Genomic DNA, 26,671 nt, shown 5'->3' with positions numbered 1-26,671 from the left:
ACTTAACACAGGTGACCTTATGTAACAAAACATACCTTGGTATCGTTGCATTGATTTACTAGTGCTATTACATTTGTATTTCGTATAAGTTTCAGGCCGAGCTTAGGCAAAATGTAAGACGAAAATCAATCCCTTCTTTTTCAGGTCGCAAATATATATTATTTACGATATTTGCAAGCTAATCTAGGTCATGTACTTAGTTTAAACATACTTTTTCGGAAATTACATTACAATAACATTTCACATGTACTTAATCGCATTTAACCTTTTTATGAAATAAGTTTATCTCTAATGGGGCTCACGCTGTTTGTAACTCCTATATATCCGCTTAAGCAATATTATCTACTACGCCGTATATCTATGTTTGAAGTACATGTACCCGCGTATTTAAATAGATTTTGGTTTATACGTTAGCGTTACTATTTTTGTTTCATGCTTGCACTAATTCTATATTTGATATCATAAATTCCACTTTTTATTTTTAGATGTTTACTTTCCTGTTCCCGAAATCATTAATCATTCTGAAATTACATAAGTATTAAATTTAATAAGCAGATATAGTTCATATAATTAGATTAATATTAGAAATGGCTCACTTAGGATTACACGAATCTTAATATAAAACGCTCATCCACAATTAAAATAAATCAGTCTAATAAATCGAGAAATAATAGAAGTATACACACATACTTATAGACCTTGAGCTGACAATTGACCATGATCCCCCCAGGGGGAATTTTCAACACTGTGATTTGCTTAAACCCTATAGTAGCTGGCAAGCCCGCCCGCTTAGCTCAGTAGGTTAGAGCGTTGGTCTACGGATCGCGGGGACGCGAGTTCGATCCTCGGGCGGGGCGTATGTTCTCCGTGACTATTTGATAAACGACATTGTGTCTGAAATCATTAGTCCTCCACCTCTGATAATTCATGTGGGGAAGTTGGCAGTTACTTGCGGAGAACAGGTTTGTACTGGTACAGAAACCAGGAACACTGGTTAGGTTTACTGCCCGCCGTTACATGACTGAAATACTGTTGAAAAACGGCGTTAAACCCAAAACAAACAAACAAACTATAGTAGCTGGCATTCACAGACAAACGTTTGCAAGTTTCTGTTGGGGCTTTAACGAATTACGGAGATTTAAAATACGTTACCATGGAAATTTTCATGTAATTCACCATTTATGCTAATAAAATATTATAAACATGCCAATTGTTCAATTAATCATAATAACTAAGACCTTTACACATGTTTATTATTCAAAATTGAAGTTATCATATGTACATATAATTTTAGGTGAACAAATGTTATGTTTTATCCGTAACTTACGTTACTTTGTTTGAAATCACTCGAACATTAAAAAATATATCATCATATATGATGTTTTATAAGTTATAAAATAATGATAATGGCCAATACACAGTTCAATAATTAATATAATTATAATATAACTACCCCAAGAGTTAACTGATTCAATATATCACGTATAATACGTTACCTTTCCAAAATATGACTATTTTTGTTAAAAAAAATATTTAACATTTTGGTATTACACATTATCATGTTTAGGATTTTTGTACATTGAACTACAAATTAACATCAACAGACATGAACAACATTACCAAATAAATGTATATAGATTTTATAATTCATTAGACAATATTATTTAAATATATTAAGAATATATAGCTCTTTGCATGTACCATGACTGCATATCATAATTATCATATTAAGTACAAATAAATAACATGAACAGTGCAATGTGGAGCAATATAAGCCCAAAGGTATAACCTCTGACCACTAAGTGTGACCTTGACCTTGAAGTGAAAATGGTATTTTCTATACCAGGGTCGACACTCCTATTAGGGCGGAAGAGGTTTCTTACGCTAAGGCCAGATGGCCTTAGATTTCGGTTGTTGATGTTAAGTACAACTGCATTCAATGGAGTCTGGTCGAGAAGAGATACCCCTCGTCAACGATTGGTCCTCCTGACCATGTGATGTCGATCCTCCTCGCTGATTGGCTGTTCCTCCTGTGACCTCTGACAATGACAGTGGTAACCTTTAACTGCATTCCCACTACACTCCCCCCAGCCCGTTCTATAAAGTGGGTCACAAGGGAGACAAGTGTGTGTGAAGGTGGCCTGGGAGGCCATAAATTGATTCCTTGCAGAACCAGGCATAACTGGGATACCCGCTGGATAATTAACATGGATTTTTAACAAATAACGATTATACTTGTAATGCGAAGCAGACCACCAGGACTTCTTAAAACAGACGAGATTCCCCAATGGAAGGTTAATTACTATTATAGAAGCAGTTATTCCACACAAATCTTATGATAACAAGAATTAAGGTCATGGGATACCCTGACCTAAGTTCATAAACTTCTGGGATGCCTAGGAAAACATACCACATTATTCAGGCCCTGGGATACCCAGAGCAAGGACCATAATACTGACACTAATGCATACCAGGGTATACACATACTGATATTAGTTCATAAACTCCTGGGTTGCACGGAGAAACATACCAAATTATTACGGTGCTGGGATACCCAGGGATGGAACTATCATACTCGTACTAATGTGTACTATGGGATACCCATTCTGACCTAAATTTCTAAAACACAGCCAAGATACCTAGCAAAACATACAAATATGAGAAACCTGAGTTTTATGGAAAGCTTGGCGGACAGATGAATGTAGTTTCTGCATCTTTCACAAGGATAAACCTGGAATGCCCAGGAAGCTGGGAAGACCCCTAACAGATGGACGCTTTGCCTCTGCTGACCCATATCTGAAAGAGGATCAAAAGTAAGTGATCCATGACCCGGAGTCCCTTTCCCCAGGCCTCTAGCCCAATGATCTCTATTGCTTAAACCAGACTGGTCCCGCAGTCTGGAAGGGACTCATGCTTCAACCCAAGTACAAAGGATGTTCTGGTTAAATAAAGGCTGCACAGCCATATCTACCGTCAGTCTAGAGACTGCAGTCTCACACTGGGGATAAATCGATCTTGCCGCCACTTAACCAAATCCACACGTCCACTTACTGAGTAAGGGTTAGCAAGCCATAACAAGACCAACAAGTGAGACTCTGGCACAACGTGTCCCTACTGGTCTATTCATCAGAACAGGAGACCTGAACACATCGCGAAGACCCTGACAAAAAAACCCTCCCAGTCGATGTTTCCATAATTGTGTAAAGCCACAGTGACAGGAACAAGGCCCATACTGTACTTATTGTCATAGCCCGGCCCTTTTCCCCCGGATTGTGCACAGAAAGGGTAGTGTAAACTACCAGTCTCTGAATGAAGGGATAAGTAAAACGGAGCTAAAGGACACAGAGCCACAAACAAGGACACTACAGTTTGCGACGCATGACAAGAATCGTTCAACATATATTTGTTCCCTAGTTGCTGCCATGGAGAAAGATTTGACGTGCATGTACTTAGGTTAAATGCGGGAAGATGGAACCCTAGTAGAAAAGGTGGTACTGAATAGTGGCGGCAACCACCAGGCCTGTATACCCTCATGACCTACACAAAATAAGGATAAATTAACTGTTGGTTCCCAACATGAATAAAAGGCAACTCCCCAGTATGATTGAAGGGCAATACTCTAGCGAGCTCTTGATGTTGAATGGGGTTGCTGGTATGAGGTCCACAAACCTTTGGAAGGAAGAGGCCTCCGAACTTCACACAAGTGGCTTGCCTTTTAGTAACAGTATTCCCCAATATTGTTAATTTGTCTCCGACCTTAGGTTCCCTAGAAACCAGTTGAGGTTCAAATGACTGGACATCAAATTGGGCCTCGGTCTGGCATAAACTTTTCAAGGAGTTATGGCCTTCACCCATAAAGTTTGAAGTCAAAAGAGGTACTTTTGTAAGAACTGTCCTTCAGTCTGGGCAAAACTAATGTACCATTTGCACCTTACTTTTACCTACTAGAGTTACATCAATTTCACTTACAGGATATCTTATTTTGAGGCAGTTCCTGTAATTGTCTTCTTGAACTACCATCAGTATATACAGACAGTATTAAAAAAGTCACAGTATTCCAGTCATGACCATTATTGGATACCGGTATCATAGACGCTATATGTACATGGCATATCTACATAAGGATACAGTCGAGATTGACAACATGTTGGATGAAGTGTGTGCATAAATATGAACTAGATTTCTAAATATAGTGATATGTCTGTTTCAAATTTAGCATAATTATAGTGCACTGTTCCGGGCAATGTCTGTATATATATATATTAAGTGTTTAAAAGAAGTTTGTGTGCGTAGGGTCCTCATGAAGATGTAATCATAAGCCATGTAAATTAGGTTCTAGTTTCATTGTTTGATTGTTAAATGTATGTACAAAATATTTAAAACAAAAAAATAATTTCTATTTTTCAAAGATAAAGTATTATGTTCATATTACAGAATACATGAAAATGTATAGTTTATATGTTAGGTAACGTAAATTGTAACGTAGATTGTTTTAAATACATGTGTTTAAAGTTAAAATGCAAAGCTATGTTAAAACATATTTTGATTGAACTGTAAATATGCTATTTCTAAATGCTTAAGTACATTTAAGGTAACAGAACACAAGAGATAAAGTTTGTGTGTTCGGTAACGTAAATTGTAACTTAGTTTGATATGTAAATACGTGCGTTTTAAGTCAAACCTACAGTATCTTTTAAAGAACCTGAAGACATAAACTATAATTTGTATGTTTGGTAACGTAAAATGTAATGTAGAATTCAATGTAACGTATCTTACAAGTTAAAGGCTTGTAGATAAATAAATAAATAGTTGTATTACATGTAAGTAAAGAATGTTAATATAAAATTTATATGAACATTTTTAAGAAAAACATGTTGGAATTATGTATGATTGAAAAATAGCACATTTTGGAAGAATGACGTAACATTTTAAGAACCGCTAAAAATCAGAGCTTTCTCTTAACTTATACTGGCAATCTATATATCATTGTTTTGTTGAACATTGAAATTTTTAATGGTAACTTCATTTTTTGATTACCTGGTCATCTAAATTTGCAGTAAAATCTTTTTGCCAAAAATGTTTGAATGTGAAGTTTGTGGGAAAAATTCAAACAGAAACGATATTTAAATGAACACATGCGTGTGTGCACCACTTGAACTTTATGAGTGCAAAAATGTGGAAATAAATATAACCACAGAGCATCACTTCGTTGTCACAAGAAAAACTGTTCTTGAGATAGTCATCCCCAGTAGGAAGGTATGTACGTTTCCAATCTTGTTCATTCTGAATGATGTTAAAACTAGATACTAATTCTTTAATCATTGTTACGAAGATAAGCTACAGTGCACATGATTATCCATAACTTTTTACTGTTATTTAAAATGCTATACATCAATAGTTTGAGTATAGAGTTAAAGCAACGTTACGGATAAATACCTGGTGCGTTTTATATGCAAATAACGTAATACAGACATTAGCTTTTTATGTTCAGGCTCTAATGACTTTTTAAGACGGATAAAACTCCGCAAGTAAGACACAGAACGGTATCCATTTGATTGCGTTGCGTAGCGACCCACTCTAAACTGCGATGCATTAGGATTTCGGCCGATTGTTCAGAAACAAACCCGAATAATTCTGTGAAAATACACATGCTTTGTTTTAGGAGGTAGCCCTTTACAGAAAAAGTGTTTTAAGTATTACTTGTTCCCTATAAACACTATATTTGATTTGATATTGTCAAAAACTGTAAAAAATTTCCTTCCCCCACCGGACTGTACAGAAGTGTTTGAATAAACGGCACAGATATCAGCTAAATGGACACATGTGCTAAAAAATGGACACATTTGCGCTTCAGGTGCACCCATCGTTTTCATTTGATTCGTTATTTAACGGGTAGAAATACCTTTAAATCATACTTACAAGACCGGAAAATTATAGTATCGGCCATATTTCGCCATCTGATCTGCGTAAAATTCACCGCTCAAACAACGTTGGAACCACTTGATCTGATAAAGCTATGGCCAGTGTGATATAAGGCTTGAACCGTATGATTTAGATGTGGAACAGAGCAACTGGCTGGTATGAAGTTTTACCAGAAAATGATCTGCCTTATTTGTTAAAATGCAGCTGAAAATAAAATCATTAATTATTTAGTATGTTGTTTCAACGTTCAATGTATAATGACATTAGAAAAGAGAGGTACTACCAATGTATAGCACAGAATGTTGAGTCATTCCCCACTTTAAATAAGACATAGAAATTTTTTTTGAAGCCGGATGAGCCAATGTTGAAACCTGTAGCGAACGTCTACTATTGTATTTAACAAAGAAGAGCTAATAATTATACGACTGTTTTGAAAAGTTAAAAACAAGTCAGTTTATATAGTTCTGTACTTGCTGGCATTTTAAGGTAACGTGACGATATTTGTTATAAATTGGACTTTCTGAAATATTTCAAATATGAGACATTTCGTTTCCGTCCCGTCCTCGTTGGCGGTAGCATCTGCGTCGCCAGGGTAATGCATGTTAGCAAGTTTCTCAAAAACTGATTGATCGCAGCCTTTCACACTTCACACATTGTTTGGCATCATAAGTTTACCTCACAGGATCTAGCTTTTATTTTGTTCATTTTATCACCCTTTCATATTTATAAAGTTTTTGTTTAAGCAGGTTTCCCGGAAACCACTAGACCAAACGATATCAAACTTCACACTCGTCTGTAGTATCAAGGGATAACTTCACAGGACAAGGTACATAACTTTAGCTTTTTTTTATCTTAGAAATTTCTGTTTTAGTTTTACATGTAAGTAGGTTTCTCAGAAACTACTGCTCGTAGGTCAAATGATGTCAAACTACCAAAGTCCTCGGCGTTATGAAGTGACCTCACAGGACAAGCTACATAACTCTAGCTTATACTTTAAGTGATGTCCCTTTTTAAAAATAGAATGTTTTACTAAAACATTTTTCATGTAAGTAGGTATCTCAAAAGCTACCGAGCTCAAATCTTGCACGCTACATGCATGTCTTCTGCACCACGAACTGGTCTTACAAAACAAACTACATGATGATAGCATATACCTTATCACAATGTTGTAGAAGTATTGAATTAAAGTAGCTGTTTTCAGAAACTACTTGACTGAATGCGCTCAGACTTATCACAAGTCTTTGACATCATAACAAGGCTTTCTTCTTATCAAAATTATGCCCCTTTTAACATAGAAATATAATGAAAGGTTTTCATGTAAGTAGGTTTCTTACGGACTGCTGTTATGTACGCTTCCATGCTCTTCATGAGTCAGTGGCATCGTAAGGTGACCATCAGGATTCATGTCTCTTGCTGACTTTACAAAAGTTATGTACCTTTTTTTAAATGTATATTGAACGTCCTTGTGTTCTTTTAATAGTATACGTATATGGATGAGACACTTATAAACTAAAATATTTGATCGGTCCTTTATTAAACGCATGTTTATCGGGATAATAAATAAAAAAGTTTTATAGATATAACTGTCAAAATCAATTCCGATATGATGTAACAAAACTCTTGTACAATGACTTGCTTTTGACTAATGACAGACAGGCCAATGGACCAAGATTATAAAGTGGAGATATGAGACAAGTCTTAGATCAACTGATTGGCTGCTTTCTGGGCACATTGTTTAAATTGACCATTGGCAATACAGCATTTCGGTGTGATGTAACAAAACACTTATACCATGACTTGCCTTTGACTAATGACAGACAGGCCATTAGATAAGTGTATATCAGTTCCCTACTGGACCAAGATTATAAAATGAAGATATACGACACGTCTTAGATCTCCGTCACCTGATGGCTGCTTTCTGAGCACATTGTTTAAATTGACAATTGGCAATGCAGCATTCCGAAAACGGTTTCTAATCTCACTTTTTTGATAACCCTGGATCCGATTCTGTGGTCTATAGGTTTGCGCCATGTCCGCCCGTCTTAAAAATGGCAATACCATTTCTGTATGGTCAATAACGTTGAGATGGATTTTGCAACAACTTGAAACAAGCACAACAGGATAACTTGTCGCGTGCCATACCCATGTCCCTAGCTAAAAGACACTCTTAGAGGTCAAATTTAGGTTAATATTCTTCTCAAAAGAAATAACTTTGCTATGCATGGATGGATACTCCAACTGTCACCAAAACACAAGACACAACGTGTATGAAAAATATTTATCATAATTCAATCTTTATTCAAATGAAAGCTACCTCCAGACATACAAAGAGTACATAACAAAATGGAATGTAAACATATTTATAGTGCGACATTTATTCAACAGGAACAGAAAAAGACAAATGTAAGGCTAGATCTCGACATTCGACATCTTATCGAGGGCTGAACGGAGAACTCTAACTCACTTTTTTTTCTGAAATGATATTTTTTTTTTACATTTTTGATCTTCTTTATAAAATATTTATAAGACCACAAAATGCTGAGTTTGAATTCCTTGATAGATCACTATTAAAAGCTAGTTGCAAAGAAGTCATATCTCACACTTATATTTTCCGATATGGAACACTGTTCTAACTTGAGTTGCATACAGTTTTCCGTAACAAACGACTACTCCATGCGATCAGATTGTTGCGTAAAACTGTAGTAACTCAATATAATGTACAAGAGCTAGGTCAAATTGTGATGTCATAAAAGTGATGCTGATATTGATAACAGTAATTTTTTCCATTCTTGTTTCAGAATTTTCATGTTTGTAAAAAAGTCACTCCTGGGCGTTTTAAAAGGGAATAAACGCAAATTGACTATTTGCAATCTCTTTTGTTTTCTGTCTATGAAAGAAACTCATTCCTTTTTTTAGATGACATCGTTTTTCTTTAAAAAATCGGAAAAATATGGCTGCAGTGAAAGTGACCAATGGTATAAACTTACTGTTATATGATTTTTGCAATCTATCCTAATAAATTACCAACAATATTATGCAGAAGGGAGTAAACAATTGTAACGCTTTTATAATTAATTATTATAGACCTTGGAATATGCATGTCCAAAATTACAACAAGGAGAATAAGAAGTACCAAGTAAATAAAACAACCAATATTTGCACTTCCAGTCAATGTGATGGTGAGAAAATTTGGAAAAGAAAAACGTAGATATAATGAAGGTAAGAAATATCAAACAGAAAGAGGTTAGTTGAGAAATGCCAGATAGGTAAGCCTATATGTGGTGTTCACTATAGATAAAAAGTCACGACATTTGACTGAAACTGACAGACCATGGGGTGTGGAAACTGGGGACATTATCATAAAACTTCTTTAAGTTGAACAGTTTCAAACTTGTTGCTGCTTTGTTTAAAGTTAAAATTTCTACCTATTCCTCTCAACCTAGACAGACTGTGCCAGTTGGTCAATAAGTTTCAAGTGAAATAATCAAAAGTTTACTTAATTGATCAACATAGTAAATGGAGAAAAAAATCTTGAATCTAAAAAGGCCATTCAGTTTTAAATTTGGAATATACTGACAATTATCTTTTGTATACTCACAGTCAATTCTGCATCAGTTCATATCATATTGTTTAACTTGTTATTTTCCATGTTGTTTCTTTTAGCTTCTTGTTATACTTTACACAGGGGATGAAGTAGACAATACAAGGAATGGTTGTATGCCAAATAAAGTACTAGTTTGATGCAGATAAATGTCTTGATTTTGTATTTTTGTAATGGTTGGAATAAAGTTTCTGATGATGTGGCTTTCCTGAGCACAGAAAATTATTTATTTTCGTGAACTAAGTTTGATTTTTATCATTTCTGCCGCAGATAACCTTTATATCTTGTTGTTAAAGGTTGCAATGTTCAGCTTTATGCATGCAGAAACACTAAACTTACATAGTTCAAGCAACAGTACTTTTACCTTATTATTTCATTAAAGGTCCATTACTAAGAGAAAGTGAGTTGGCAATTTTTTTCATAGCCAGTGCATAGACTTCTGCAAGACACTAAATAATGAAGATTGGCAGGTCAAAATTTACAGAAGGTCTTTGGAACTCAAAGAAATGTATGTGTATTATGTTGAAATTTCAATGAATCGACAGAATGACCCCCCAGATCTTTTTAACTTTCACTTACTTCATAGAAAAATAATTGTACATATACTGCGATTTATTTCGAATTTCTACATACCAACTTTCATTTTCCAATAAAATGAAATAGTTTCTGTGCTTTTTAAAAGAAATTAAAATGTTCACTTTCCTTAGTATTGGACCTTTAAAGTAAAGTTACAGACTTTTATTTATTAATATATTTTACATGTTAAAGCATGTCTTTTTATTTTTTTCCAACAATACATAATTATAAACTGACAAACTGCTAGACAAACCTTAAGTCATCACAACAATTACTAAAAATATAAACCCCAAGACATTTTTCAACATCAAACCAGTACTTGACTCTGCATCTAAATATTCCTGATTTTACCTAATATAAATTTGGGTTTCTATCTTTACAATACAAAATCTGAATACTAAGCTAATATGGTCAAGAAATCTGCAGGAGATGACAACTAAATTAAAATTACAAAATGTCTAACTTTTGTGGTGAATAAATAACTGGAAATTTATAACTAAAACTGTTATATATATTTATATTTCTCAGTGTTTATGTTGTAACTCGCATTCAACAGCAAATAAGTTATTCAAAACTGTCTTAACTCAAGTTACAACAGTTTTCAATGAAATAATTCTGCCACATAATATTGATTTCAGCTGCAAAACTGTCGTAACTCAAAGTTTCATTAATAAATGTTTTACTAATTATAATGTTAGTAAGTTAAACTCTTTTAAGACTTCATAAAAATGATATAGCCATTCATATGCATTAAAACTTTAAAAATATTATCAATTATAATAGATTAAATGTTTTTCCTTCTGAAAAAAAAAATGAAAATATGAGTTACGAAAGTTTTCTAAACAATCCCCGTTATTGATCGCGGCCTATATGGAATAGGTGAAGTATATGCGCGCTGGTGGGTGAAACAGGTCTCATAAGCGTAAATACGACTAGCTTCTACTGATTATAAAACATACCGTACGATTTGTTGTGAATTAACTGTTGTTGTACTTTTTGTAGTTCAACCGCCACCCTTGTTTAAGAGCAACATTTAAAAACACGTTTTTTTCAGCCTCAAGTAATAAGTAAGTAGACTCGCCCAGTGTAATCAATAACCCACAATTGACCGACCCCTCTGGTACAGTATCAAGACGCATAATCTAACTCTATACATAGAGCGCCTACTTCACCCGATTTACATTCGGAACATTTTCACGCGTTTCGGGCTTTATCGTATGTTAATATGGGATTTTTGAACCGTCCAAAGATGCTGGAAATGTTTGTCTCATTGTTTATTTTTTTTTTTGATAAAAATGTTACTACTTTCATTGACTACCACCTTTTTTCCACCCTTGCCTGAAAAAACAGTAATGAGTTTGTACACTGTTCAGACAATTGTGCTCTGTTGAAATTTAACCAAACACAAGTTTACCTGCATAAACAGAAAGCATGATATCTTAAACGTATGTCACTATACCTGTTCAGTACTGGACATTATGGTAAAAGCTTCTTTCCTGCACAAATGACAATTTCGCAAATTCTGTCCGGTTTGTACAAATTTCTGGCCGCGATAAACCATTTGACTTGTGTAGCATTGTCAGACAGACGGATAGAGGGACAGAATATTTCATCGATGTAAACAGCAGATTTTGTATGAAAGATTCAAGGCCAAAATTTAGTTCTTCTTGTAAAAAAGCCGTGTAGTAATTCCTGGTGGTCCTCCGGTACGTGTCTAATCCAACTTTCAACATTCCAGTTTTTAAGTATCAATTACACACAGTTGATCTGTAATACATCGTAAATGAAACAGATACTAGTAAAAGATTTTTCAATTCATACGATTTTTAATTTATAATGCTTTATGTTTTATTACTTTTTAAAAGAAAATGATAACCTTACACATTATTTTTGTAAAATATACGGCAAGCGTTTTAACAAGAACACACCGAAAACCATTCGTGAATGATTTTACAAGGCCTAGCTTTTGTATGTAAACACTTAATGAATTGTTATCAACATGCTGGCTTTTGTCTCAAAGCTAGTTAAACGACCTGTCAGTTATACTAAAAGCTATTTGCCCGAGGTCCGAATGAAGTGTATATTACATGACATCAGAAATAAACTAATGTTCTCCTCCGTGTTTTGCTTTAGTCCAGCAAACTTGTGTTGAACTATAGACCAATTAATAGCAAAAATTGTGTACTATCGTGAAAAATAATATAAAATGAAACACTTATTACTGGTATCTAACACTTCTTGGTTTGAGAGAATATAATCTCAGTACGCACCAGAAGTTTTATATTATAGACCTCAAATAAAAAGAGGTCTGTCAATAACAAAAACTCCTAAAGACCTGATGCCGGCTTGTTGCAAGGGGAATAACACTGGTATGGAGTCTTGCACATCGCATGACGGCTGTACGATATACAGCTTAACCCCTTTCCTCTCACCATTTTGGAAAGACAACGGCTGAATTTGTGGAGACAAAGTATTAAAAAAAAAAACACACGTAACAACGAAGTTGCCACAGGCAATTTTGGTGTTCCGCCCTCCATTCCAATATAATTCATGCTTTAGCTAGTTAATTGTTACACATGTATAAGCACTGTTTTTCTTTTCCGGTTCTTGCTGCTGTGTTTTCTCTTTAGAATAATTTCAGGAGGATAAAAGCTCACATAATTGCTCAACTGAAGATTTCTTATGCAATAACGGCTACAGAGGGCTCTTACGAGGCCTATGGCAAAGGAACTAAATTACATCTACCTCTTGTAATATACAAAACATCATACAAATTTAGGCAATAAATAATAAGAACATTATTTACACAGACAAAACATTCTTCTAACAAATATTACATCGGGTTTTGACACTTAATCTAACCTGGATTTCATGGAGGAAAATCTATATTAACAGTGCTGAAATTTATTTAGGTTGTAAATTGCTGTGGATTTCTAAATGTACGATTTGTTAAACATATTAAAATTACAGCTGGCCTTTGTGTTATCATGTTTGCAGCAATGTACCCTTGAAGAGTCAGATAAATGTTTCAAAACATGAAAAGCATGTGAACACTTTTAAAACAATGAAATGATAGCGATGAGTTACAAATATGCGATGTCAGCTTAATATATTTTTCGATTTATGATTGCCTTGTCAAATGTACACATACATTTTATAAACAAAGTTATCCTCACTGAGAGCAAGTACCTAGTAGCTATACAGCCAAAACATAAAATATTGCAGTAACGAGTTTTAAGTGGTAAAATTTCTTAATTGAAATGAATGCCATTTTTAATTTCGATGCTACTGTCATGACTTTATGGCAGAGCCTTACAGCAACTTATATGTAAACTATGAGAAAAGTATACATGTCTTACATCTGTGATTTGTCTACCCAATCTCAGATATTGGGAAAAGGTCGTAGTTAGTTTTTTTCAGATTTTATCAATGCTTTTATGTTGGCTACATTGATCAATTCAGAGTTTTTCTCCTACACTAATCTTATTGGTTAGGTACAAGATTGCTCTTCTTGTAGTCGCTGATAACGGCGTGCTCCATTGTTATAAACTCTACCTTATCACATAATATTATCAAAGAAGCTTCGATGCAACATGTTTTGTTCGGTGCTCAATGGGTTATGATTCTCGCCATAAAATTTAGATAATATGACGACTGTTCAGTTTTTTAGATTTTGACTGAGGATGGCCCAATGTTACTCAGGTACAGGAGAGCACCCTTGTAGGACCACAGACCTGCCAAAAATGACCGCTTTCCGAACAATACGAGCTAAATCTGGCCAGCAAGCCACGGTATTCAGTGTAAGAAAGATATTGATCTCCCAATAGTGCTGCATTAACTATTGCTTCGTACTATCATCGTTCAAATTAAGTCCAAAGACAGACGTTCTGTAGAGCAGGTGATCTACCAACAACATTGTACTTGCATCCATGTAGTGAAAACTGATCGAGTATTTACTGCAGCATTCTACGCCCTGAAAAATGAATATGAATTCCACAAGAGAATGTTAGCATGTTCAATCTTTGATTGATATGAATATGTATGCTTTACCCAAACTTTGCCTATGACTTAGAACAGATTTAAAATTTGCAAGAAAATTTTATATATATACAATCTTTTAAATGGACTAATTACATGTAATTCTAGTGAAGTAACAATTATTTGAATATCATGAAGCCATGTGCTATATAAAATTATATATATGTCTATGGGTCCGATCTTACACCTACAGAAGACTGTCATTGTATCTACCAAAGCCCTATCAGATGTGTTCATGCATTTCAACACGAAGCTAGACAAACGAAAATACGACATTAACGTTTCACGTCATTTTGCATGGTCGTGCCGAGTTTACATACGTCGTGTCGCATTGTCGTGTTATAAACCCTTAAAGGTCAATGTACGACATGCAATACGACACATGACAAAACGACATAACGCTTCCTTAATCTGCCACAATACGACATGACATCCCAACATTAATGTCCCGTGTCATGTCGGATTATCAAGCCGTCGTTTCATGTGTTAAGCGTGGTGTCATAGTGTCTTGTGTCGTTTGATATTATCCCGCGTCGTATCGCTTGTCGTGCGTTTACCTAGTAGAGATGATAGTCGACACCAAACACGACGTACGCCAATGTGATACGACGCTCGACACATGATACGATAACCGACAATACGACCGGACATCGCAACATTATTGCTGCTGATCGTGTTGCATTGTCGCGGGTCGAGTCGTGTTGAATTGTCATGACGCGCGTCGTGCCTTGGCTTAAAACACGACGGACGACACATGTAATGAACTAAACAGGATTCCATTGTCGGAAGCGATAAGTTGTAGAGCTTGTTTCGCAATCAACTGAAATTCTATCTATTATGTTATTAAACTAAAATGGAACTTACTACTTTGTGCGGATTCTTTGCCCATTCGAACACAAATTCAGGAATAGAACCTAGCAAGTGCCTCTGTACTGGGTATGGATGAAATCTTTCCCTTCCAGCCTCATCTAGAGAGCTTAAAGCAGGTACCCCTGATATATTCAAGCATCTCCCTATTTCTATGTCTTCACTATTTTCTGGATCCTCTTCATTCGGAACGACCGGACATTTTTCTTGATTAAATCCGAATTCCACTAAATGGCGAAGTGCACTGTTACTGATGACGTAACCGGCACCACCACTCATATATCCACTTGATACGAATTTATTGAAATGAAAACCAAGGTATGCAGGCTTTTTGCTATCACGTCTTTTTAACAAAAACTTTAAATTTTCTATGATGACGTAGGTGTCGTCATCAGCTTTCAACAGCCAGTCAAATGTCTCAATTTCGTTTTCATAAATAAAATTCAAAGCGAATTTAACTTTATGCACAATATTGTTTCGTGTTTCATCAAACGGAGAGTTGATGATGTCGGGAGATCTTCTTTTAGTATTTAGAACGTAAAAGTGTCTGTCGCATCGCCTGGCCCACGTGGCATTTACAACAGACGCTCGTGACTTCAGTGTTACAGCTGATGTTAGTATCAGGCATAGGATTCGAACATTTTTGGTTGATGGTGTAGTTTGTACTGAAAAAGGAAAGAAAAACAGTCTTTGAAAATTTAGCTGATGACTGTTTTTACAATAGATTCTTGTGTTTTTAAAACCCATAAATAGCGACTGACGGTCAAATAATAGATCAAAGAGTGTACAGTTTGTGCTCCTGTGCAATTAGATTTATGTATTAAAAGTAAAAATATGCGTAAACATCAAGGGAACATTATCATAAAGTATAACAACAATATTATGTACTATGTTAAACACTTTCTAAACAAAGGTTTTCAACAAGAAAATCTTTGTATACACTTACACGACTCTTGTCGTTCCGTGATTTCATGTATGTATCGTTTTATTCCTGGAGTTAGCTCAGCCACTGCAATAGAAGGCGGTTATTAGAATTATATGTGTGTAGAACTCAACCAGTTAAGTCGGTCGTCATCGATATTTTTGATATTTGGAACGGACAATTTAAATAATTGAATTGAGATCTTTGTTTACAAAAATTGAAACGTATATTATTTTACTATATAACTGGAAAGGAGCTCTTTAAGCAAATTCTCAAAACCTCATTTATAGCAACAATGAAAGTGAAAAGTAGATAAATAATAGATGTCAGTCTTTGCTATGAGTTTTTAGTAAGCCATATAAGCGACTCCCCAAGAAGACTATCAGTACAGTTAGCTCCAGAGCTTGAAGCTTCCCTGATACCTTAGCGTGCAGTTAACTCCAGAGCCTGAAGCTTCCCTAATACCTTAGCGTGTCAGGTGTAAAACATTCACACAAGGCACTCATCCCAATATTAGTATTTTGACTTGGAAGACCGGACGCTCGAACTCACTACCCCTGGTATTGTGGTCAATCAGTGTTACCACTGGACTTCAGCGTCCCCTCTGTGGCACTGTTTATTCGTGTGAATTACATCTGTACCGGACGCTCATTCGGTAACCTAGCGCCATGATTTCTGTTTATTTCGGTCAGACACATTATACCAGCATTACCTTTAATGTTACAATGGGCAAGCCAAACATTTAGTGTGGCTATTTTGAATGCACACTGCAAATAAAATTCTTGTCCTAATTTGTAGACATAATTTTGGCGATTAACATAGAACTCCAAAGTCGCCATATGAACAATTGTATCAGTACTGAGACTTAAAGACCAACAACAACGACTGCAGAAAACAGCAGCAACAAGAACAACAACAAATGTGACATGATTTCGGTGATTTTTGACTGTTTTACTTGCGCTGTGTACCATTTTTCACTTAGTAATGATCTAATGCCTGGATGTACTTGAATACTCTTTTGAATAATTGTCTTGTGCGATTTACTTTAGCGCTCTTTTCCTGTTTTATAGGTGACGCATCCGTAATGTTTTATCATCTAATCAGAATGTGAAATGTCCTTAACATGTCCATATCTGTGTTTGCGGTCTAGACAGTGCTCTTTTTGAATCAAATCACGCGTTCACCTTTCAGGATATACTTTCCTTGAAACATTGTCCATAGAAGGTATGCATTGTGACAAGACGATATATAAGATTTTTTCCCCAGGAACCTTATTTTTGTTTCAGAGAGAAAATAAATAAATAAATAAATAAATAAATAATAATAACAATAATAATAATGATAATAATGATAGTGAAAACATTTGAACGAGTAGTCTTCCATGAAGTCCTCAACAATTGCATGCATTAACAGAAATTCTTCTCATATGACACCAGTACTGGTTTTTCCAGGAAGCAGACTCGAGAGTGGTTACAATAAGCTAAAAGCTTTCATCACAATCGAGCTAAAACAAATTAGTATAAACTAAATACAAAAAATACACATAATAATCACCCAGTAAAAAAAGCATGCATCTGTTTAGCTGCTAGCTACTATGAATTTTGCTCCGTTTTAGATATACCGATTTGAACTGTTTTAATGAAGTTGTATGTGGTTTGTCCTTAGGGAGGCCATTCCAGATGGTTACAACTGAGTACAGAAACAGGATGACAAAAAAATTCTCAAACGTAAAATTTATATGGATCTTTGGGATACTCAGGCGCTATAATATATATATTATTTTTACATGAGTACTTTTTTTTTTTTTAAAAAATGCGCGTTCAGGAAAGGTCGTCTAATTTAGTTCCGAAAATAATATAACAGATCTTTATCAATGACAGTTGTAGCAGACCTCTTTTATAAACGAAATGATTTACCTTTTAAGATAGAAACACACTTTCTCCAGATTATACAACAGCTGTAAAGTGCAGAAAATTGTATGCGTTATAAAAGCTGGTGAGAGCCATGGTGTATGCGTGACAATAAGTAGAAAAGGGATCTGTATTTCTAAGAACAAAATCAATATGAATATTCCCAGTAAGCATACTGTCAAGTAATTATTCATGCGAAGTGATTGTAATGTTCTCGCCTTTTTACTATACATCAGGATCCTGCAATACGATCTGTTCTCTGCCTTGTAACTTTAGTGACATGTCTCTTCGAGCTACGGCTTTGGAACGGTTGCGCAAGTATTAGGGTAATATTGTAATCCCTCAATGGAGAGACGAGATCTGGAGGGACATATTCGTTATTGGTATTACAATGACAACAATAAAAATTTTGTGAATATATAAACTTGTATCAGGACTCATTTCGTTCGAAATGAATAATACGCAGAGTGTAAACTGTTTCAAGTCCACCTTAAGGCACTTACATACAATGGCGGAAAGACTCTGTTTCGCTTGTCGTTTATTATAAACTGCACATATAATTAACGGAGGTTGTAGCGACTGTTATGTAAATATTTTAATGCATATATGCATGAAACAATTCTATTAACTGATTTTATAAGTTACACAAATATGTTCTGTATATGTATATCACGATAAGTTGATTACATCCGAAAGGAAGTGTTAAAATGTTAAATGTTATATATCATATGTGTATATAGTACATCGGAGTATATTGTAATTACTATTTACATCATAATATCCTACTGTTGATCTTGTATTACGAGTTTGCAAGATCATATCTTACGGGAATTAATATACATTTAAAATTCGATATAAATATATGCAGTAGTCTTAGATCTTCCTTGTTTTTCCATTTGTCTATCTTGTTTACTTTCGTTTCGACCAAGATATAGACCTCTTTTGGACATAACACATGCATTTATTCGGAATTAAACTTATCTCGCATCTAATTTTCATCAGTTATATTGAACTGTATTTGCTATCACTAAAATGATCATGAATATTTATAATTTCTGTTTTGACAATAAAATAATATGCTGGTATACAATATTTGTTCATTGGCAGGTTTTATTATATCAACTAACCTTTGATATTTTTGTATATAACTGTATATTAATTGATATATATTGAATATACATATATCATGCAAAGTTATAACTATTAGTTTTGAAGTATGTTAGATTCACCATTAACGTGTACATTTCGTCTTGTAAACTTATTATATCTTGCATATGATTGTGATAATGTTTGTATTATTATATGCTTCTCTTCTTATGAAGGAATAAAAGATCGATGTATGTATATATTTTTCAACGACTTAATGAATATTAAATACAAGTGTATAGTTTGGTCACTAAGCTTATAACCGAACAAGCATATAACTAACATAAAGTCTTTGATAAAATCCATGAGAGACATTCAATTTATTGTTGATAAAAGATAACAAATACATTTAAAAACTGTACTGTAACGATACCTTGTTACCATATTTGATTTCAAGTTCATGCAGAAATGACAGTATCTTAGATTATACCCCCAAAATCAAGTACACATGCACTTATAAATATTAGTATTTAATAGGGGCAAACTTGCAGTGATATTATTTCTTTTTGTTTATTCAATAAGAAATAAACACTATAATTGAGGTGTACTCATATCAAGTAACGTTTGCTAGATAAGAGCACACGCAGTGGTCCAGTGGAAACACTTTCTGACTACAAAACCAGGAGTCGTGAGTTTGCGCCCCCGCTCCTCCAACTAAAACTTTCTAACATTGGGATAAGAGTCCAGTGTATGTGTGCTTCACACCTGGCACGTTAAAGAACCAGGGAAGCTTCTGGGATTGGAGCTTGCTCTATCCTCACACTAAGATTACTAACAGTCTTTTGGAGGAGTCGCCCATATGTGTTACCAGTCGCGACTATAAATAAGCTTACATATAAACAAACATTCTACGTCAGAAATGACTTATTCTCCACATGCTTCTGATAACATGTCCCCACCTGAATCAGAAGTGGGGAACTTGACTTCTCATGCGTATAGTAAATTATTTCTTTATATACAGTATAAAATAATCAGTGTCTGCTAAATATGTCTGATAAATTAAACTGAGTTTTTCTTCACAGTTTTAACTTCAGACTTTAAATAAGGTTTTTAATTGTATGGCAAAATTTGTGAACACGAAGCGCCCCGATATTTAACTCTTCATGCGTGTTTTTAAAGAATGGAATCCTACATGCACATTTACCAGTACACCTCCCTAAAACTTGAGCTAAGTTAGAATCCCGAATATCCTATTAACAACTGGGACCCGTTTCACAAAAGGATTTAAGTTTCATTCTAAGTTCTATCCTAAGTATGAACTTTTAAAACACATTTATTTCATAAGATATAACTCGAATCGTTTTGAAAGGATGAAGTCAATTAAATTTTAAGACAATTCTATATTATCTATGTTTGATTTATATTCTAAGAATAGCCGAATAGTTATTTTGATTCTGCTTGGATGGATGGATGGATGGATGGGTGGATGGATAGTCAGATAGATAGATAGATTTATTTCTGTTTTCAATGTACATATTTATGGCAATATAAATAACAACATAGAGATAATGATACAGAAATGATACTCGTGAAAGACCTTACACCTAAGTTCTGACGGGGCATTAACCTGTTCCTGGATTCTGTACCAACACTGTTTTTCGTAAGTATCTATCTATCTATCTATCAATCTATCTATCTGTCTGTCTGTCTGTCTGTCTATCTGCCGTTGACGTCAAACCCCTTGCTGGAACAAAGACGTTTTGCGCGTCATAATCAAGAAGAGAACGAATATAGTGATAAAAAAAATAAGGGTGGAAGAAACTAAAAATAAATTTGGTGATATAAAAGATTAAAACTTGAGTTTGCAAGATAACTAGGGTGAGACATGTTCTAGGCTGCAAACTGCCGCACTGAACTGCTCTAGTGTAAGGGGGGGGGGGGGGGTCCAATGGTACACTGTTTTCGGAAAATAAGAAAATTTTTAATAGTCAGTGGTTGCAGTAATTAACCTATAACTTAGGGAATGGCCATAGCGGACATAGCGGGTCATTGGGGTCAGGTAATCTACGATTGGGATAGCAACCTTATAGAAGAGTGATAACCTAGAATCTATACGCCTTAAATCCAGTCGACGAAGGCTTAGGGAGTGTATCATATCTGTTACACTGGAAATACGGCCGCAGTCGGTCTTGATCCAGCTGGTTGATCTCCTTTGGACGCTTTCAATTTGGTCAATTTGAGTTTGGGTGTGGGGCGACCATGCCTCGGAGGCATATTCAAGCTGGGGTCGGACTAGAGTCTGGTAAGCAATGGTCTTGATGGGCTGGGATTTGACCTTAATGTTTCTTCGTAAAAAACCAAGAGTTTGGTTAGTTTTCTTAGTATCAACTACTCCATACGAATTAGGCATGGAGAACGAATAACAGTTTAGTTTACTTTCAGTTTCAGTTTAGTTTATTTCAATACAAGGCCCCTAAGGGCATCTGCATGGCACAATAACAATTTCTACAAAACAGTCCCAAGACAGTTCAAACATGTTTAAACAATATTTCTTCCAGCAAATCTTTATGGATAACTATACACCTAAACCGGGAATCACACTTACGACCCCTGTATCAGTAGGTCTGTGCTCCCAATTGAGATAAGGGGGGTGGACTTTATATAAATGAAAGAAGATTCATCGTTAAACAGAAATTGTTGTGTCTCAATTCAGTGATCACGCGATGTATTTACACATGAATGAATAATTAGTCATTAATATAATTAATTGCTATAATTGTGATGTACGATAATGTGAACTATGTACTGTTCGTAGTGAAAGATATGCTACAGGAAAACGCCCTAGATTTATGTATTTTTTTCCGAAAATTTTGAATAAATTGTCATTAGTTTGTAAATAAACTGTAACAGTCAGTCACACTCTGTTTAATAAACTGTAAAATAGATATAAATATTCGCTACTGCGTTAGTCACACAGTAAATAAAGTGTCTGAGCTGTTAATAAACATTCAAGATTTAATAAAACTTCTCATTTAATAAATGACATGTATCACTCTCGGCCCAATCTGTATTAAGCAGTTTATCTGGAGTGAGACATCTACCGTAATCTGTAGTGGTATAAAATGATATTTCACAAACCTGGTATGCCCTGTTTTACTTTTTCGTTCGACCGTCCGTAAAACAACATTCCCCTCAGAATTGACACAATAACAAAACAAAATACTATACAAAACAGTACTTTGATTGACACATATCCTTTAAATGCATTGCTTAAACAGTTCATTGTTTTAATATTGGTTAAGTCACGTTATTTTATTTTGTTTACATTTCGAAAGCTGTTGTTTCCGTACGTTGTTGACACATACGATGTTTCGTGTTTACTTTTGATGCAATAAACGAAACAGCTGAAAATACAGTTAGCATGCCTTTTTGGAGACATGAATACCACATATTTCGTTTCATTTCAGTGAAATATATCTTTAAACATATCTGTATGTATCAGTAAAATATGTTTATAACTCTTTCATATTATTTCTCGCTCAGCTTTAATTTTGCTATAGTCGCATTTTTTGACTTATATTATTTTTTTCGGAATCGGGATATTTGCGTATATCCACGGTTTCAGAACACAGATTCGGCATATTTCTAAGGATTTACGGGTGATTTTTGCTCACGGTTTTCTGCCTTATTGTTGTAACGAGATAGTCTTAATAAAAACTTCCCAGATTTTAAGAATTTTCAGTTTCCCTCAAGGCATTATCTCAGACGTTTGGTAGAGCTGTTGACCTCTTTAAATTGTAGAATTAGACTGTCGGCCTCTTAAAATTGTAGAATTAGACATCAAAAGCGGGGTTTCGAGCATACAGTAAGGAGTTTGTCCCCTCAACGGAGGAGGCCACAGAATATATCTGTAAAGTCGTGTAACAACCGGAAAGTCAAATCGTGGACTGGTAAATATATTTGTAAATCTAAATTGGTCCATTCAGTAAACCAATTACTTTTGATAAATGATCTTTCTGTTGACTTCATTATCTCAAGTATTGCCTACAATCATGGAGAATTTTCTCCATAAACTAATTTCTTTGATTTAAATATATGATAATGTACCTTGTGCATATAAATTGGTTAACTTTGATACATTTAAAGACTCCAGTTGTTTGCACCCAATCACGCCTTACATTTTCAAGTATAGCGACAAGTATAGAAAATTAAACAAGTCGGCATAATGTCACTGATAACGCTCTAGGTATTTGCACTTCACAGGTACCAAGTTACCGCCTTTCATTTTAAGTAGAATGTGCCAAAATTAAAGAAGATAAGTTTTAAATTTGGTCCGCAGAATAATCTATTAGTCTGACATGTAACTAGGTCATTGTTTGTTCAATTCTGTCCTTCAGCTTTAAATATTAGGGAATAATCATATGAATGTTCCCATGTTGTCTGTGAAAGTTTTCGTAATAGATCTTTTTTTTCCACAGAGCGAATGCAGTTATACATTACTACACTCTTTGCATCAGATTTAAAGTACTTTAAATATATCATATAATAGACTAACAGGTTAATTTAATTAAGCTCATGCAAATAACGAAAGTAGTCAAATTCTGTTTTACCTTTTCGAAAGTATCTTGTTCTTTCTTTTTAATTTTAACATTTTTATAACCGTTTACTTTAAATACAAAATCAGTCACATGTTCTTGTTCACAACGAATGTTCAGTTAATAGGTTCAACGTCTAGACACCTAGATAAAACACATTACTTTGAGGATCAAAAAGTCCAACCGTGATCAACTGTCACGTGCTAGCTTACTACCTCTCACCATGCTTCGCACAGAGCAATAGCTAGCTATCCTCACAGTACAGATAACAAGTCGAAAGATTTCCTGCGGCCAGAGGTTATACAGACCAGAAATTGTTACGGATGTATGTGTGACCACCCAGCCTAAAAGGTAATTTATGGGTAAATAGTGTGCTTGTTTTTTATCATACCATTACGCTTTAATGTAGGAAATATTACTTCATTCTACTAATTTTACAAGTAGATCAATCAAATATGTATTTCTTAATTCTGAAAGTTATTGTTTTTAGCAAAAATAACTATATTTCCCTTTCATGTATAACATAACTTTTAGCTCAGCTGGTCACTTTCCTTGACTACTGAAATACTTTACTAGAGCTGTCATAAATGTGATTCATGCCTTCACCTGGACATCGTTGACATATAGAGCAAGAAGTTAAAGAGCAATTTTTAAATAAAGTCCCTTATGAACCACTAGGTAATAATATTGATTATTGCTGAAAGTTTGAATAAATTATATGAAATATAATGAATGAGGAATTCAGGTCACAAGCATTTCTCTTTATATCATATAGACTGCCGGCTATGTTGCATAAACGGCGTTCCATAAATGCAATAAGCCAATCGCATATCAGAAAAAAATCACGTGAAATCGACCAGTCTCCATGTGCTACACTACTTGTTGCATTCCAATATACCTGCGGCCTCTAGGCCACAGGTAATAAAACTAAGTCTTTAAATGGAATCTTGCACATCAGTGATCATTTTAAACTGCAAGCTCTTTTACATAACATCAATGGTTCTTTTTTTTTAATTTTGAATAATTATCGTTGCTATATAAACAGATTTGAAAATATAATGATTTTTTACACCAAGAGAACCATAGAGCAGCTATTACAAGCAATATCTTTCTTCAGGGTTTTGGAGTCGTTATCTCGCAATGGTGCATGTATATGTACAACGCATAACGTTATGTAAAACAAACCTTGAAGTCCGCGTTCCTTCAAACCAGGCCGGTTGTACATGTAGACATATCCAAGAGAGAATGCGGATATTAGTCCAAGAACACTTAATATTTTTCTAAATATCGATTGACTTTTACAACAGTTTGCGCTGTTAACACCATTCATTATTTGTCTCGTTTTGCGTCGGATAGCACAGCAAATGTCCATTATAACCAGCTCTCTAACTTTATCATAGGCCGGCATTGCGCAACAAAGGTCAAGGTTAACGAAAGGAGTGAGAACTTTAACAGATGGTATTTTAAAATCATGAGTTTTCGTGTTAGCTTTAATCAACGTTTACGTTTCCCTCAAGTACTATGAAATGTTCTTCCTATTTCTGTGTCCAGGAAATCGTGATAGTTTCTACTGATTAGACATTGGGAAATTGTCAACTTACAAGTGTAAGTTTAATCTAACATCAGCGATGTTGAATACGAATACAGATACGAGGACATTTAGTTGTAACCGGATCATACCTAAATTACCTTACTACGAATTAACTTCCCGCATCAGACATATCGCTAAACGACTGATGAATTTTAGTACACTTGAGTACCAAGTGCTCATGATGAGATGCTTGGATCGTTGGATTGTCGTCGTCCGTTCGTCTTCCGCAATTTCTATAAAGAGCATCTCCTCCAACTTCAGTGGTATTTGGAATGTATCTTTGGTGGTCCTCTTCAAATCTAGGTCATTCGTGCAGAATTATGTTTGTCATTGCAACCAAAATGAAACACTTTAAAAAAGTTTTCTATTCATAAACTGCAGTCACGAGTTTGGAATAATTTCACAAAAATGTTTCTTGGGCAACCTCTATCAAGTTCCATCAAATCATTCTGTTTTGTTAGAAATCATGCCCGCCAGTGACACGTTTAGTTTTCTGTATATTGTTTTATAGAAAATTTTAGATATATTCTCTTCTGAAACCGCTGGTCCGATATCATAATAATTTGACAATACTGTTCACTGGGCGGCTCTTTACCAAACTCCTTCCACATTTCACCCACATTACACCCAACACCCATCCACCCATTAGTTTCTTGTTTCTTAATGTTGTCTATTAGTGTCACATCAACATCCCCTGCATCTTCATCCACCAGAGTCCGATAAAAAGAACAAAACAAAACAACCCCCCCCCCAAAAAAAAAACCCCAAAAAACAAAAAAACAACAACAACAAAACAAACAAAAACACAAGACAAACAAACACAAAACAACAACAACAACAAAAAAAACCCCAAAAACATTTTACTATTTTTTGATATTATGTCCTGGTATCTTGTGTTATCATTTCCCCCTCCCTAATTCACTACACAAACACAAAACAATGTGAATACCTTACTGTATTTATTTAGTGGACACTTTAACATTCTTCCTGACAGAGAACATTTGCCTTATTTAAAAAACAACAACATTTCTTAGATATTTTCTTTCTACTGTCCAAGTAAGAAGAGGAACTCAGATGAAGTGTTTAAGAATTCGACGAAAGACTTTCTACTGAGAGGTCATGTAATATCTTTAGAATTCATAATGACCCTCGGGCAGAGGCGTTCTCCGTTATAACGTACACGTGCAAGTAAAAAGTGATATAATACGAGGCCTGAACCGGCCAAAATGTAGCAAAGCATCTCCGCACACTTACCATAGATGAACGTATCGTACATAGTAATACCAGTATCATGCAGTAAGCATATATCTACAGTCAAAACTATCTGCAAAGACCACCCTTGAGAAATGGTAAAAGTAATCTTTGTTGACAGGTGGTCTCTCAATACAGATACAGGCAATAGTTGCGGCAATGGGAAGAAAAAAAGTGACCTTTATGAGTAGGTTTTATATTGTAGTCTTTATTCGGAGGTGGTCCCTAGTGCCGGCTTGAATTCTGTTTAACAAGGGCCTATTTAGCCGTTCGACATTTGAAAGGTGTCCAACAATGATATATCTGAAATTA

The 26,671-nt window shown here is 34.9% G+C and overlaps 1 protein-coding gene across 3 annotated transcripts; it reads right to left on the bottom strand.

Moving 5' to 3' along the window:
- Positions 1 to 8,192: 8,192 nt before the first annotated feature.
- LOC123540339 (glycoprotein-N-acetylgalactosamine 3-beta-galactosyltransferase 1-like) lies at positions 8,193 to 24,940 on the bottom strand. 3 transcript variants are annotated; one of them, XM_045325290.2, is made up of 4 exons: positions 24,703 to 24,940; positions 15,951 to 16,013; positions 15,002 to 15,669; positions 8,193 to 14,072 (listed from the first exon to the last, which is right to left on the bottom strand). In XM_045325290.2, exons 1-4 carry the CDS (start codon positions 24,923 to 24,925, stop codon positions 13,938 to 13,940), a joined length of 1,089 nt encoding a protein of 362 aa, XP_045181225.2. In that variant the 5' UTR covers positions 24,926 to 24,940; the 3' UTR covers positions 8,193 to 13,937. The 3 variants fall into 3 exon arrangements, with proteins under 3 accessions (XP_045181225.2, XP_045181226.2, XP_045181227.2); XM_045325291.2 differs by lacking the exon at positions 24,703 to 24,940 and adding an exon at positions 22,061 to 22,307; XM_045325292.2 differs by lacking the exons at positions 15,951 to 16,013; positions 24,703 to 24,940 and adding an exon at positions 22,061 to 22,309.
- Positions 24,941 to 26,671: the final 1,731 nt, after the last annotated feature.

Source organism: Mercenaria mercenaria, chromosome 16 (genome assembly GCF_021730395.1).
Source record: "Mercenaria mercenaria strain notata chromosome 16, MADL_Memer_1, whole genome shotgun sequence".
NCBI lineage: Eukaryota > Metazoa > Mollusca > Bivalvia > Venerida > Veneridae > Mercenaria > Mercenaria mercenaria.
Note: the sequence above shows the minus strand (reverse complement) of the source record. Positions and strands in the feature narration are given on the sequence as shown.

What these genes read in the sequence shown, in the direction of transcription:
- LOC123540339 (XM_045325290.2), bottom strand. Translation starts at nt 24,925, where the DNA reads ATGCCGGCCTATGATAAAGTTAGAGAGCTGGTTATAATGGACATTTGC. An exon ending in GAAGGAACGCGGACTTCAAG is followed by an intron (nt 16,014 to 24,702) that starts GTTTGTTTTACA and finishes CTTCTATTGCAG; the next exon opens with TGGCTGAGCTAACTCCAGGA. An exon ending in CACGGAACGACAAGAGTCGT is followed by an intron (nt 15,670 to 15,950) that starts GTAAGTGTATAC and finishes TTCCTTTTTCAG; the next exon opens with TACAAACTACACCATCAACC.